Source organism: Copadichromis virginalis, linkage group LG8 (genome assembly GCF_057382275.1).
Source record: "Copadichromis virginalis isolate Kocher_CV1m ecotype Utaka linkage group LG8, C_Virginalis_male_GT1.1, whole genome shotgun sequence".
In the NCBI taxonomy this organism is placed as follows: Eukaryota; Metazoa; Chordata; class Actinopteri; order Cichliformes; family Cichlidae; genus Copadichromis; species Copadichromis virginalis.
Window position 1 is genome coordinate 11,055,437 of NC_140625.1, and position 13,520 is coordinate 11,068,956.

The window sequence follows — 13,520 nt, forward strand, 5'->3', positions numbered from 1 at the left end:
AGCTCTTACAGGATAACACTAACAAAACCACAACGATCAAAAGAGTTAAATAAGCACGTAGGCGTGCATATGCAGAACAATAACATATGAAATTGGACCTCTGACACAGGTGTGGGCAAACTGAAAGGGAAATCCCACCACGTTAAAGTCAGTCTCACTGAGGACACCGAATGTCACTCAGGTGATCAGACAATTAATCCTTTTGAATTCTGCACAGGAAGATAACAAAGTGTACAGCTGCTGAGATCATGAGACAAAGACTGTAATAAGCAGCTGTGAGGTTTGCATTAAACAGTCTGATACTGTCAGAGTGATTTCCGAACAATCCACATGACTGCATTAATGAACAGCTGAGTGGCAAATCTTTAAAATCCACAGTTTCGATCTTACAGAAGCGTAATGCATTTGGCTCTTGGCATAAGTCTTTTGGAGCCATTTCACTGGTGTCGGTTACTTGAGTTGAATGGCATTAAGGGTGAATATATAGCCTTTTTTATTGCTGCATAGCAAAAAGGATGTGGGCTCCATTCCCAGACTTGGTGATGCCAATGCTTCCTGTAAAATCCATCTCTTTCTGTGTATTGTCATTGCTTTCGTTTTATTTATTTATTTATTAGAAAGAACATCTTTTGTGTTCATTCTTGGTGGGTTTGACATAAATTTGAGATCATTAAACCCTGGAAGCCACGTTAAAAGAGTAGATCTTTATCAGTTGAATGAAATTCCTAATTATTATTAACATAAAGCCACATAAAAAGTCTGTAATATCAACAGCTTTGAAAGTGTCTTTTGCAGCAGCTGCATACCCTGCTCCCATTTTTTTCACTTCCAAGCTGTTTAGTCACTGGTCTTTGTGGAAAGTCCCATCTTTACTTGCATTTTTTCCTTATCTTTTTGTTTTATAATGTGCCTAATTTCTTTTGTTTCAGGTCAGTGAAACTTTTTTATTGTATTTTTGACTGGCTTAGGTCAGAATATATTCAAATGGTAATATGTTTTTTTCTTTAGATTTTAGTGACTTGTCGTTTAGGAAAGCAGCAAACCAAAGGCTCTTATCTGTCCTGCCAGTTTAAATTAAGTCTTTTTTTCCTTTGCTTAAATACAATGAGTCTGGAGACTTTTATTAGATTTTGCATAGTGAATTTTTGGTGGTGTGACTGTAGTTAATGATGTGGTCCATCTTCATGTTAAAGAAAAGGAACATTACTGGAGTCAAAGTTCATTACTGGAACTTAAAACAAATTCCTATAGTTTTAAGTTTTACAGTAGAACAAATTATCAGCCAAAAAAATATACTGCGTGAATGAGCATATAGAGGGCTTTCAAGCCTGCAGGAAACATAAAGCAGGAAATATTTACAAATTCACAAACAAGCTAACAAAGTTAAATCTACAGTTGTGTGAAACAAAGAAGGTTTTTAAGCACACCCTCAACTACTTCTGTTGGAATTAAGAGGGTCAGAAGGAGCCAGCTGCTAATGCACTTGATTCATTGGCCATTAGCAAGTGTGAGCACCTCTGTTTTGGCAGTTTGTAGGTCTGGAGCATTCAGGTGCATTAACATAATACCACAAGAGAGCACATTTACTCCGAGGTCAAACCGTGCAATGCTCAGAGAAACTGAAAAACAAAAACCCTTGAGCTACATCTTAGACTCTGCAGGCTTCAGTAACTCATTAAATATTAAAGTTCATGACAGTACAATTAGAAAAAAACAAGTATGACTTGTTTGGAAAGGTTGCCATGAGCCCTTTCTACCCCCCCCCCAAGAAAACAAACAAACAAACAAACATGGAAGCATGGTTTAGGTTTCCAAAGTTGCATCTGAACAAACCACAAGACTTTTGGAACAAGGCAAGAACAAAGTGGAGATGTCTGGCCATAATGCACAGTGCCGTGTTTGGCAAAACCCGAACAAGCACAAAAACACCTCAGACCAGCTTTCAAGCACGGTGGTGGAGGGGCGATTTGGGCTTGTTTTATAGACACAGGATCTGGGAGCCTTGCAGTCATTTAGTCTGCCGTGAACTCCTCTGTACATGCAAATATCTGGAGTCAAATATGAGCTCCAACAGAAAGACTGAAACAGGAAGGAAAGGTGCTGCAATCACTCAGCCTGACTGAAGTGCTGTGGCGGGATCTCAAGAGAGCTGAGCATAAGAAACAGCCTGCAAACCTCAATAAACTGAAACAACACTGTAAAGAGGTTTGGGCCAAACCTCCCCAACAAATATGCAAGAGACTGATAAACTCACACAGAAAGCAAACACCTGAAATTACTGCTCCTAAAGGTAGCTCTACAAGCTGCTCAATCACTTGCACTTAGTTTTTCACAGAACTGACTGAAGAAAGAAAGCTTCCTTTTTCACACCACTGTAGATACTATTTTTTAAACCATTTTAAGCTGCTGGGAAGAGGAAAGAAGGTTGAACAAAATGAATGTGGTTCTATGTGGAAACCCTGTGAGCAAACTCCTAGATGCTTTATATTAACTAGATCCACAAGGTTTAAGTGCATTCAACCCATTTGAGCTAAAACCAAAAATGTGTCTGTTTTTTTTAATTTTCACTATATTAGTGATATTATATGATAGTGATATATATATTGCTAGAAGCCCTTTGTACCCCCCCTTCCCCCATTTTCCACTATACTAATATTAGTGATAGAAATGAAAAACAAAAACAAACAAACATCCTGGTGTTTTAGTTTAGGAGGGCATTGTTTTGAGTAGGTTTCTCCTGGCAGTGTCCAGGTGGAGGTGGTGCTGCCTGGCAGATGCTGGCCGTGCACTTACGTTACTTCCTGCCGCTGTGTGTGTGTGTGTGTTGGCAGTGGCAGAGGTGAGGTGCTGCTGCTGCGCATTCAGCTCTCAGTCATCTGCTGTGCTCTGGTGGAAAAAAGCGGCCGACGGATTATCCAGCTCCCCTAACAGTGTTAGCTATTCGGCTAACAGACAAGCCAGCAACCGAGAGGAGCCATGAAAAGCCGCCGGAGCCGGTGAAAGTTAGCCACGGGTTACTTTGGGACTTTAATGCACGCAAGGATACCAAAAAGGAGGTTCGCGGGTCATGCCGTCGCCCCCAGCGGGAACTTTTGCCTAGAATTTCCACTTGGGAAGGGCTAGCTCGGGGGGCTAGCTCGGCTACGAACTATTTTTAATTGGCTTTGGGCTCAATGGCTCTCGCTTGTTTTTCCCTGTCATAGCGACAGCTTGGAAAATTGGGAGAGGCCCCCTTGTGAAGTTCATGACAAACCAAAGGCCGGTTTTGAAGCTTAACTTCGGACGACTAAACTGGCAAGGGAGCGAAAATGAAGAAGCAGTTCAATCGGATGAAACAGCTCGCCAATCAAACAGTCGGCAGGCAAGTATTGTGTTCAGCTCCGAAGCTTTACAGGCGAACTAGCAGACACACTTTTCTTCTAGCTGTTCTGAGCAGCTTTCTAAAGCTTGTTGGACCGGAATTTAACTCTTAACCTTATTGTAAATTAACACCAACTTGTTTGGTAGCAGTTCTGACTGTGAAATTCAAAGAAAGAGAGTCACATGAACTGATATTAATTTAAAAAAACCTAATAAAAGGAAAGGCTACACTGGCAAGTAGAGCAGGTTTCATGAATGAATCGTTTGACAACCAGACTGAAGGATGAAAAACTCTTAAGGCTGAACTGATTTAGCAGCTTTTCAAATGGTTTTTTTGGTAAGTGCTTATGTAGAAGAGGGTGAAGATTTCAAACCTGGCCATTTATTATTAGAGCATTAAAAAACAGTTATAAAAGATACTGGGTTTCCTACCATATCAGCTGTTAGTCATATAAAATGATAAGAGTCTGTGTCTGATATCTCATGAACACTATACTGATTATGTCTGTGACAAAGGGGTTAAACCTTTGCTGTCTAGTCCATGTCTTTTCCTGCTTGCCCCCGTGCAGCTGAGTGTAGGCATCAAATTCAAGCGCTGTGCTGACTCTAAAGCCTATGAGACCGTGGCAGTGGCTTTATGTGCCGCCTCCACTTTTATTTTTGGGTTGTTTTACAGTTAAAAATAGCCCTCTTTTATTCTTGACGGAGCCCTTCACTCAATAATGGGTCTGAAAATCAGTGTTTTAGCTCATCTCTCTTTAACACAACGCTCTTCTGGTTGATTGGCTGACCCTTGCAAACAGAAAGTTTGAGCAGCTGCTTCAGCGCTGGCATCCAGAGCTGTGTGGCTGAGATCACTCCAGAAGTGATATCCTCAATTATTAAAACTGTCTGAAATGGAGCTTTAAAGCAGTCCAAAGCCTGAGATATGGTTTAATATTCACATCCGTCATTGTAATCATATATAAAGGAAAGAAAACAGAGAAGAGCATAGCAAATCTCCTTTCGTCATTCCTTTGAATTTGAGGCGTGCGGCAGTGTTGAGGCTAGATCCGTTCTTAGAAAAAATAAGTAAGGGTTTATTTTGTCGTGTGTGGACCTGTCGGCAAGTGCTTTTATGTTTCTGTGTGATGACACATGCTGTCCCTGTGTAACTGGATATCTAAAGCTGGCGATAAGCTCAGCCTTGTGAAAACATGAGGGTGAGACATGTCAAAGGATCTTTTCACCCTCAGAGGTTTTTCTCATGATGTCAGGTGTTATGGGTATGCACCTTAGGCAGATATTGGGCACAGCCAACAGTGGATGGTACCAGATAAAAGACCCTAACAGGTGGGTTCAAGGATTTTTTATTTTATTTTTTTACAATGGTTAACAGTGGTTTAAAAAATAGAATATATAAGTTGCAAAATCCAAACTCAAAGCGATTTAATTTCAGTTTTATTTCTATTGTACTGTTTTATATGATTTATATATCAGTCAGGCAGTGCAGATATAGGATGACAGATGTGTGTTATACACTTTGCCTAATTTAGAAATAATTTGTGTAGTTTGGACTTGTAACATTTATAAGTAATAAATCGACCAACTAATCAGCAGTAAATGAAAATGCACATGAGCAGACAGGGCTGGCAGAAAATAAGTTGTTGGCAGCTTTGTTAAGTTGCGGTTATTAGTGTGTTGATGCGCATTCTGTGTTTACTTTAGCAACAGCAGCACTGACATGGAGGTCTATGGAGATATTCTGCTCCTAAAGCCAAAAACTCAGGACCAGGAGAAGCAGGACAGCTGGAATACTCATAATTCCCTGTCTGCACTCAGCAGCAGTAAATTAGAAGTGGAGAGAGTGTAATGCAGAAAACAGACACGTGTGTGCATGCAGTAGTTACTTGCTCTTATGTATGCACAAGTAGGGTTAATCCCTCATACACTCATATGCACGGCCTTCTGAGTGAGTGGTCTGTCAGCGGTTGGATTTGGAGCAAAGCGAGCATGCTCTGTTTCGTCCATTATGTTTGTGGCTGCTTGAGTCTGCAAAAAGCCTGGGAGTGCAAAAGGCCGTCTCGGCCGGCCCCCCTGGGTTCCTGTGATTGTGCGAAGGCAGAACACTGTGTCCAGCGAGCAGCCGCTCTGAGGAAATCTCTCCTTCTACAAACAGGAAGCTGCGTCCCAGAGCCACGCTTTCTAAAGAAGAAGGAGAGAGAGTTTCGGGAGAACTGATGTTGAATCAAGACAGTGAAACAGAAAGATAGCGGCATGTGATTCATGTTGGGGATTTTATTTTCTCCTCTCCTTTTAGATTACTGTGGCTTGCTGTCAATGAACTTTCTGACCCTTTGTCTATCTTTGTTTGCGGCAGGTAATGTGCTCAGATAGTGACACCTTTGGAGGAGATAACTTGGCAATAGGAAGTTATAGACTATGACTGCTGTCTGCATTAAAATGAACGCTCACAGACCTTGAATGAAGTGAGAATTTTACTCCATATAACTTTCAGTTAATGGGGACTTCATATGCTTTTCCTATTTTTTTTGCCATACAGTTGATGATCTGCATATTAAACATGAACAAAGCCTCCGGTGAGTTAAAAGTTACAGCTTCAGGCTGCTCTAAACACTTTGTTTCAGATAGTTTTTCTGCTTGTGAGAGAGCGTATATCCTTAATATCTTAGGCACGCATCAAACCCACAAACCTGCCATTCAAAGTTGATGAAAGCATAGCTTAAGATAAGAATTATTTTGAATCGGAGATCTACTCTTGTTAGAGAATAAAGCATAAGGAGCTGGAAATGCACGTCACATGTCTTATCTGTGTTTCATGTCAGTAACTAGAGTGACAGTAACACTTTGGCAATAATGGGTGGTGCTGAAGTGTGAGACAAGCACATGTATGTGTGGGAACTCGGACATAGATGAACCAGAAAAACATCTCAAATGTTTAGAGTTTTTCAAGTTAAGCATGTTGGCACACCCCACTGCCTACCACCTCAACTAAATTTAGATGTGTGTGACATAATCTGGGTTGCAGAGGTAGATTGCCACAGTCACTTGCATCTCTTTTAATTATAGCTGCTTTGTTGTGTGCCTCTATTCTCCCAGGCGTGCGGTCAGCACATTGACAAATACTTTTAAATATCATCCTCTCAGCTTGCACTGTTTTCATCAACGCTTTTATCCTTCTCCCCCATTGTTAATAATTGACTGGCTTTATAAACAACAATATTATATAATCCTCTTTTGATGGTATATCTAACAACATAGCTGAGTGTTATGCAATTTAATCATGCATTGTATTTGAAAGTCCTTGATCGACTTGAAGAGAGGCTCAAGTTGAAAAGAAACTCTCCCTACAGGAATCAACAAAATGTCACCGTAGAGCTAACAAAGATAGGTGACTCTGGGCGTTCCCCCTCCACATTAACAATGGCATGTATCAGCTGGGATGCCTCTGTGGCACTGGTAAGCTATGCGTGCAAGGTTAGGCTGCTGTTTCCAAGTGTTGCTTAAAACCAAGCGCTACATCTCAAAGACTGAAAATGACAGTGTACTAACAAGATCACTACCATGTGTCTCAATAATGGTTCCATCATAAAAAAAGTTCAAATAACTTAGAAAACTGCCTGTCACCAGGGGAAAAAACTGGTGGTTGTCAAGTGACTGCACTGAATATTTTTTGCATTTGGTGATTGACTAAAAGTATAGTTGCTTGCTTGGTTGAGTGTGGAGTCAATTCAATTCATATGTTGCCAAATCACAACAGCACTCACATCAAGGCACTTTATATTGAAAAATACAGACCATACAACTTTACAGTGAAAATCCCAACAATCAGACGTCCCTCTTTCAGCAAGCACTTGGCGACAGTGGTAAGGAAAACTCCCTGTTAACAGGATGAAACCTTTAGCAGAACCAGGCTTAGGGAGGATGGAGCCATGTGCCGTGACCAGTTGGGGGTGAGGGGAGGAAGAGATGACGAAATAAAAAGCACACTTTAGAGAGAGCCAGAGCCTAGTAATAACTAATGATTGAATGCAGAGTGGTGTATAAACGCATAATGAGTAAACAACCCAGCGTCCAATTTATCACAAGGTTGTCTGGTCGGAGGTCACCTGTCTCCACCCAGCTGCAGTCTGACTCACACTGATTGCTAATTTGCCGACGCGTTGCAGTCAATCTGAGCCAGTCTGCGCTGAAGAGCACATCTCGTGTGCACACGTGGCTTTGTAGCAGGTGACTCCATCTTATAGCAGTTTAATCGCCGCCTTGATGCACCACAGTCACTTTGAAGATGGCAGCTAATTATGAGTGGTTGCTGCAATTTCAAAGCAACCATTTCAAAGCCAATGAGATGGCACTTCATTGCACACAGCCACAGTAATTACTCTAATAGTAAACATGGAGCTTATTTAAGTTTCAGTTTGACAAAATAATTTTTAAAACTCATTTTCTGCAACTTTCTGTCATATTTGAGACTTTTGAATCAAGAAAATAATTGTTGTTTGCATCCCTTTTACGGTTTTGCACACTGGACTGTAGTTTAATTACCTAGTTATTATTAGAACATTTGGATATGAATATTGGTGGTTAGCTTTATCTTGATCTGTCTCTATACATCTTTGCTGTTCATCCCCATCTTATGCTTCAGGTTAATTTATCGGCTTACGTAATCAGCCACATTAGATGCGCCGTATGAGCTGAGTCACTCCATTATACCTCCAGCTCCTTTCATCTAGGCCCAGTATCCATTACCGTATGCCTTAAGCTGCCAACTGTTGCTGCTGTAAGTGCAGACCCTTTTTGGCTCCTGAGTTTAGTGACTGTGTTGAGTGGCCGGTAACAGCCGCTGTATTGTGTTCACGGCTTTACTTAATCGCTTTCTGCGTTCATAGTAGATCACCATGGTTACCATTCTGAACAAGCAGCATCCACGGCCGTGCAGCGAGGCGCTCTTGTTGTTAAGAAGTCACATGCAGCGCACAGTTGACACACTTTTCTCCAGAGGCTGCTGCTTCAGTGAGGCACGTCGGGGTCAGCTCTATTCACTGTCAGTCAGCTGATGCTGGCAAAACAATTATTGTTTTGTTTGTTGTTTGTCCTCTGATCTGGCTGCACACAGCCTATTTTTGACTCTGTGACACTGCATTTAAAGGTTTAAAGTGTTGCTTTCAGGTGAAATACCAGCGTCTCCACGATTGGGCACGTCATAAACACACCTCACCAGGTTCCTTTGTTCACATCAGCATCAGGAAGCTTAGCTCAGGGATACCAGTCAACTTCTTGTGTTTCTCTTGGCTTGTAAATGGTTTAGTCTGGTTTCGATTCAGCTCATAAATCACACATGTCATTAATTGGGCCAGTTGCAAAATGGATTTAAATGGCATGAATATGGCAGTGAGTTTTTTAAGTGCCTTTCCCGCAGTTTTTGTTGAGGTACCCTAGAAGTGTGGCGGCTACTTATTTTTTATTATTAATATGATCCTTTCTGTTAGCAATCAGAAATATGATGCATATTCTTTCAATCAGCTACATTTAGGCCAGCAACTGGAAATTGCTGATGCAATCGCAGGGCTGTGAGTGCAACACCTCAACCTTTGCATTCATTCAGGTTTTGCAACAGAAAAACAATAAAATGATATATTTAGGGGTTTTTTGTTTCAAAACAGGCAAGGGACCTAAACCAAGGGTGTCTTGCAGCATCTACATGAACAATTGAACAAACTGGTTGGATAGTATGCCCTGTTTAATGATCTGTGAAACGGTAGCGCCACTTGGCCAGCTTAGGCCTCAATCACACAGGCCTGTATTTTCCAACTGGTTGGCAAGTGTTTTCTGGAGGTTGCTGTCAGTCACTGGTTGGAATCAGACACAAAGAGGGTACTGCTCTCAAAACCTCCTTATGATTTCTTTGGTTGCTAACATATTTAATCTAAAATTAAATTAATTAAAATGATTCTAGACATAACCAAGTGGCACAAGGGTGTGATCTGTAGTGTTGCAATGAAGGGAAAAGTACTTGATTTTTAAGATCAGGACCACACCAAGAGCACTCCAGCATGTACACTAGACCAAAACATGGATTGCATATTGTGGTTTTGTAATCACTTTTTGCATGTGTGCACATTACTGTGTGTGTGTGGGGGGGGCGTTTGCATTTTTCCACATCTATGTTGAAGTCTTGTCTGTAGGTTTCTGTGGGTTATTAGATGTTTTACTGTGGCTTTCTTCTGGAGAGCATCTTTCCATTCATCTCAGATTCCAGATTATTCTGGTTTGGAGTCTTTAACTCCCCTAATGCGTCTTTCCTTCGGACCCCAAACCTATGGTCCCTTCTCTGTCAGTCTGTTTCTCCTTGCTCCCTGCCTCTGTGTGGTAACTGAAAGCAGCTGTGTGGAGGTTACCATAGTTCATAGAGAGCAGTTTTTGGAGGAGGGCCCAGGATTTGTTTAGAGCTCAAATCTCCCAAAATTCAGGCAAATGACCGTCTTCAGGTTCTCTCAGTTGGAGGACTGAACCTGCACTTGGAAAAGTTTGCACAATAATTGGGCACAACTGCATCAGTGTAGACTACTTAAATGTCATGCCTCCCTTGCTTGACTCACAACTAGGGATGGGTATCGTTTAGGTTTTATCCGATACCAGTACCAAACCGGTACTTTTGAAATGGTGCCGGTGCTTAAACGGTGCTCGAACCGGTGCTTAAAGAATGGAGAACACACACTTTGTCCAAAAACCTCTCATGTTCAGCTGTTTTTTTTGTAAAAAAAAAACAAACAAAAAACAAAAACAATGTTAGCCTTTTCTGCAGCTATAGGGGATTTATGGCATCACTCTTGGCTGGAAGCAGTGCTTAAACAATGGAAACAACACAAACTTTGTCCAAAAACCTCTCATGTTTAGCTGTTTTCCACTTTTTCTTTGGTCATTTTAGCCTTTTTGGCCAGGGTGAAGGGAGCATCTGCCATCAAACAAGAAGACAGCCGCATGTAACTACGACGGTGTTTGCTAGTTCACCTTACGTGCATTAATGTAATAACGTGGTTAGCCTACTCAACGTAAATTACACACGAACAACATTAAGCTACTCACGCAGAGAAGAACGGCTGCTGCGGCCATCATCATCCGTCATCATTTCTGCTACACTGGCAGGGCTACGGGCCAGGACTCTCCTCTTCGGGTTTTGGGGGGATGTTGCTAACTCCGGGTCTGATAACAGACACCACACTCGCAGTAGATGTGCACGGTGTGAGGTCTCGCAGCAATCTATCAAATACAGTGCATTTCTTGGCTTTTAAAAAAAACGCTATGCATCGCCAGGTGTTTCATTGGATTTGAGGTGTTACCTCCTTTGCACAATATCACCTTAAAGCACTTGTTGCAGGCTGCTGAGTTTGCATCTTTTGCTGTGAAGTACAGCCAGACTTTTGGGCATTTTTAATCTGTAGCTCTGCTCTAAAAGAACGTATGTACCTGGGTCCGCCTACTATCCTCGGAAACACAAAATGATTGGCTAGAATTCAAAGTGTATCACAGCTCAGGAAAAAAAGCACCGAAATAAAGCACCGAAATGTGCGCTGCTTTTTGGTCTGGTTACTACCGTTTATGTCAGAACCATACCGGTACCCATCCCTACTCACAACCATTTATTAGTTCATCCCTAGAAATTCAGATGTTGGCTAAAATACAGCACTTATTCATTGGAAGTATTGCTTGTATGAGCTTAATATAACTATGGCACACAAGGAAAAAAAATAACAATACAGCAGGCAGTAAACTGTCCCTTCTCTCTAACAAGAAGCCACCACCCCGTGTGAAGGCATTAACAAGCAGTCTGAGGTGTGCCTGTGTTTTCCCAGCCTTCTCTCTTTAAGTGAATCTAATCTGTCTGACCTCTTCAAGTCCAACTATTAGTTTGCTATTAATAGTTCAGGCAGAGCAGGGCTGCATGCTGTGCGCATGAAGACATGAGTCTGAGCTCTTGCAGCTTAAGGAAATCAAGGCTTGTTGAGCAAACAAGAAAGAAACTGAAAGAGTAAACAGAAACACACCTTCTGTATTGTTGCTCGTTTTATTCACTTTAAGGACACACTGAAGTTTGAAGAGAAACATGACTTGCTTGACTGCTTGAGCCATGGAAACAAACTAAAAAGATCAACACACTCTTTCAACATTCCCACAGATTCCAAGGGCACAGCTTTGATTTTAATTTAACTGTGGAAGCCAGCGTTTCAGGGTTAACGTCATTTCCCTCAGATATTTTTCAAAGTGTATTGAACCACTTGTCTGCCGTCATCTGTCAGTGCTAATTTGTGCTCTCTTGTTTATTTTTTCTCACCCACAGAGCAGAGAAAACAGAAGTTCTCAGTGATGACCTCCTGCAGGTAAATCATTAACCGGACACTGTAGAGCTCTGACCAGCTCTCAATGTGGGCGTATGTGTCAAGCAGGGGTTGTAGCTGGTTGTGCCATTGTGTCTGTGTTTTGTATGAAATCAGTTTTTATTTACATCTCTACAATTAAAATATTTGGAACAGGTTAATTGATGACATGTTCCTCAATAAGGAACCAGGAGTGCTCTCAAATGCACTGAGTATTGAATCCAGCACTCCACTGTGGTGCTGACACTGAGCTTGAGCTTATCGTCTACTGAAATTTCTAAAGTATTGTGTAGTAGTGTATAACTGATTGTCATTAGTATTAGATGTACAATGCTGTGGAAAAGTCTTGAGTCACTCCTCATTTCTTTATGTTTGACTATAAAAATAAACAATACATGCAGTGCTTTGTTGAAATATCTGATGTATAAGGCTGCTGCCGATTGGGAACCAAAAATTTCCCTTTTGAGTTCATCACCTCTTGCTACCGATTTTAAGTCCTTGAGCCTTTTCTCCCTGTTTCCCTTCCCCACAAATGGCTTCTTGACAGCCAAACTAAAATTGATACCATTTCAGATTCTGCTTTAGCAAACAGTAACTGGATCAACTGAAGGTCCAGATGCCTTTCAGGTCCTCTGTCATTTCTTTGCTGGATTTTGTTCTGTCTCTCAAGGACATGAATTTGCTCTAGATGGTTTTTTACACCTGCCAACTTGTGCAACAAGTTGAAAAAAAAATTTGTATCTGAAAGTGGGCATCTACAAGGACTGGATAGAAAATGACTGAAACCAAACCAGAAACACTGCAAAACTTTCAGAGGGGCTGGAGAACAGTTGCTTAAGACTTTCTCAGCTTCAGCAGATTAATACTATAAATTTGCCATTCTGTTGCTGCTTCATGCGACAGTTACAGCCACAGTGTAGGACGGATCGCTGTCGTAGGAAATCGATCTCAACAGCAGTCAGACTGTACAATATCCACACAAGATAAATGCTGTATAAAAGCACATGTATATTTTATCATTCCCACTGCACTTTATGTACATTATAAAAAAAAATATTGGTGTATTCTGGCTTTTCTTTTTTTCTATTTAAATTTTTCTAATATAGCTCTAATTCGCCCTTTCTTCCTGTCGCTTGTGCAGCTGTAACAAGTGAATTTCCTCAGTGTGGGATTAAATAAAGTCTATGTTTATGCCAGTTACTTGTCTTGTCTTCTAGGGTAGTCACTGGGAGCACTTTGCTGTTGACTTCTCGGTACTATGAAGTGACGAGCCAGGACATGAATTTCAACCACGGAAGCGTTAATTTTTAACTTAAAGAGTGACTTCACTGAGTACTGTAAAATTTAGCAAAGAGTTGTCATGACAAGTGCTGGGTGAATAACGGTATATCAGTGCATTCATTTGAGTAGTACTTGTGTAACTCATGTGGCTGTTGCTGGTACAGGTGAGAGTCACCAGGCACTCTGAGACACAATATTGTGATTTTTAACATTTTGAGATATGCCGAGTATTGAATAACATATATTATAACATCTGTAGTACTGAATATTGTAATAACGTATATTGCAATTTATCACCTTTTTAAAAACTGCTTTGTCTATATCTGTTTTAAACGATAAGATACAATCATCTCACTTTGGCTAATTTTTGCTGCAAGATAAGATTGTCAAGCACGCCATCACTGTCCATAAATGTCAGTCAGTCTGCAATTGAATGTTGCAGTCGAGTTGGCAATTACATGCAGTCTATTTCTGATAATATAGCAATTAACTGTGATAAGTCTT

General features: G+C 41.0%; 1 protein-coding gene across 7 annotated transcripts in view; it reads left to right on the forward strand.

The window, feature by feature from the left end:
- Nucleotides 1-2,842: 2,842 nt before the first annotated feature.
- Nucleotides 2,843-13,520, forward strand: part of arhgap17a (Rho GTPase activating protein 17a) — a 34,543-nt gene continuing 23,865 nt past the window's right edge. For 3 of the 7 annotated variants that reach the window (XM_085465725.1, XM_085465726.1, XM_085465728.1), the window contains exons 1-2: nucleotides 2,843-3,361; nucleotides 11,699-11,738. In XM_085465725.1, the coding sequence (XP_085321851.1) occupies nucleotides 3,309-3,361; nucleotides 11,699-11,738 (93 nt within the window). In that variant the 5' untranslated portion in view covers nucleotides 2,843-3,308. The remainder of the gene's footprint in view (nucleotides 3,362-11,698; nucleotides 11,739-13,520) is intronic. The other 4 variants (XM_085465727.1, XM_085465730.1, XM_085465731.1 and 1 more) reach the window with 2 other exon arrangements.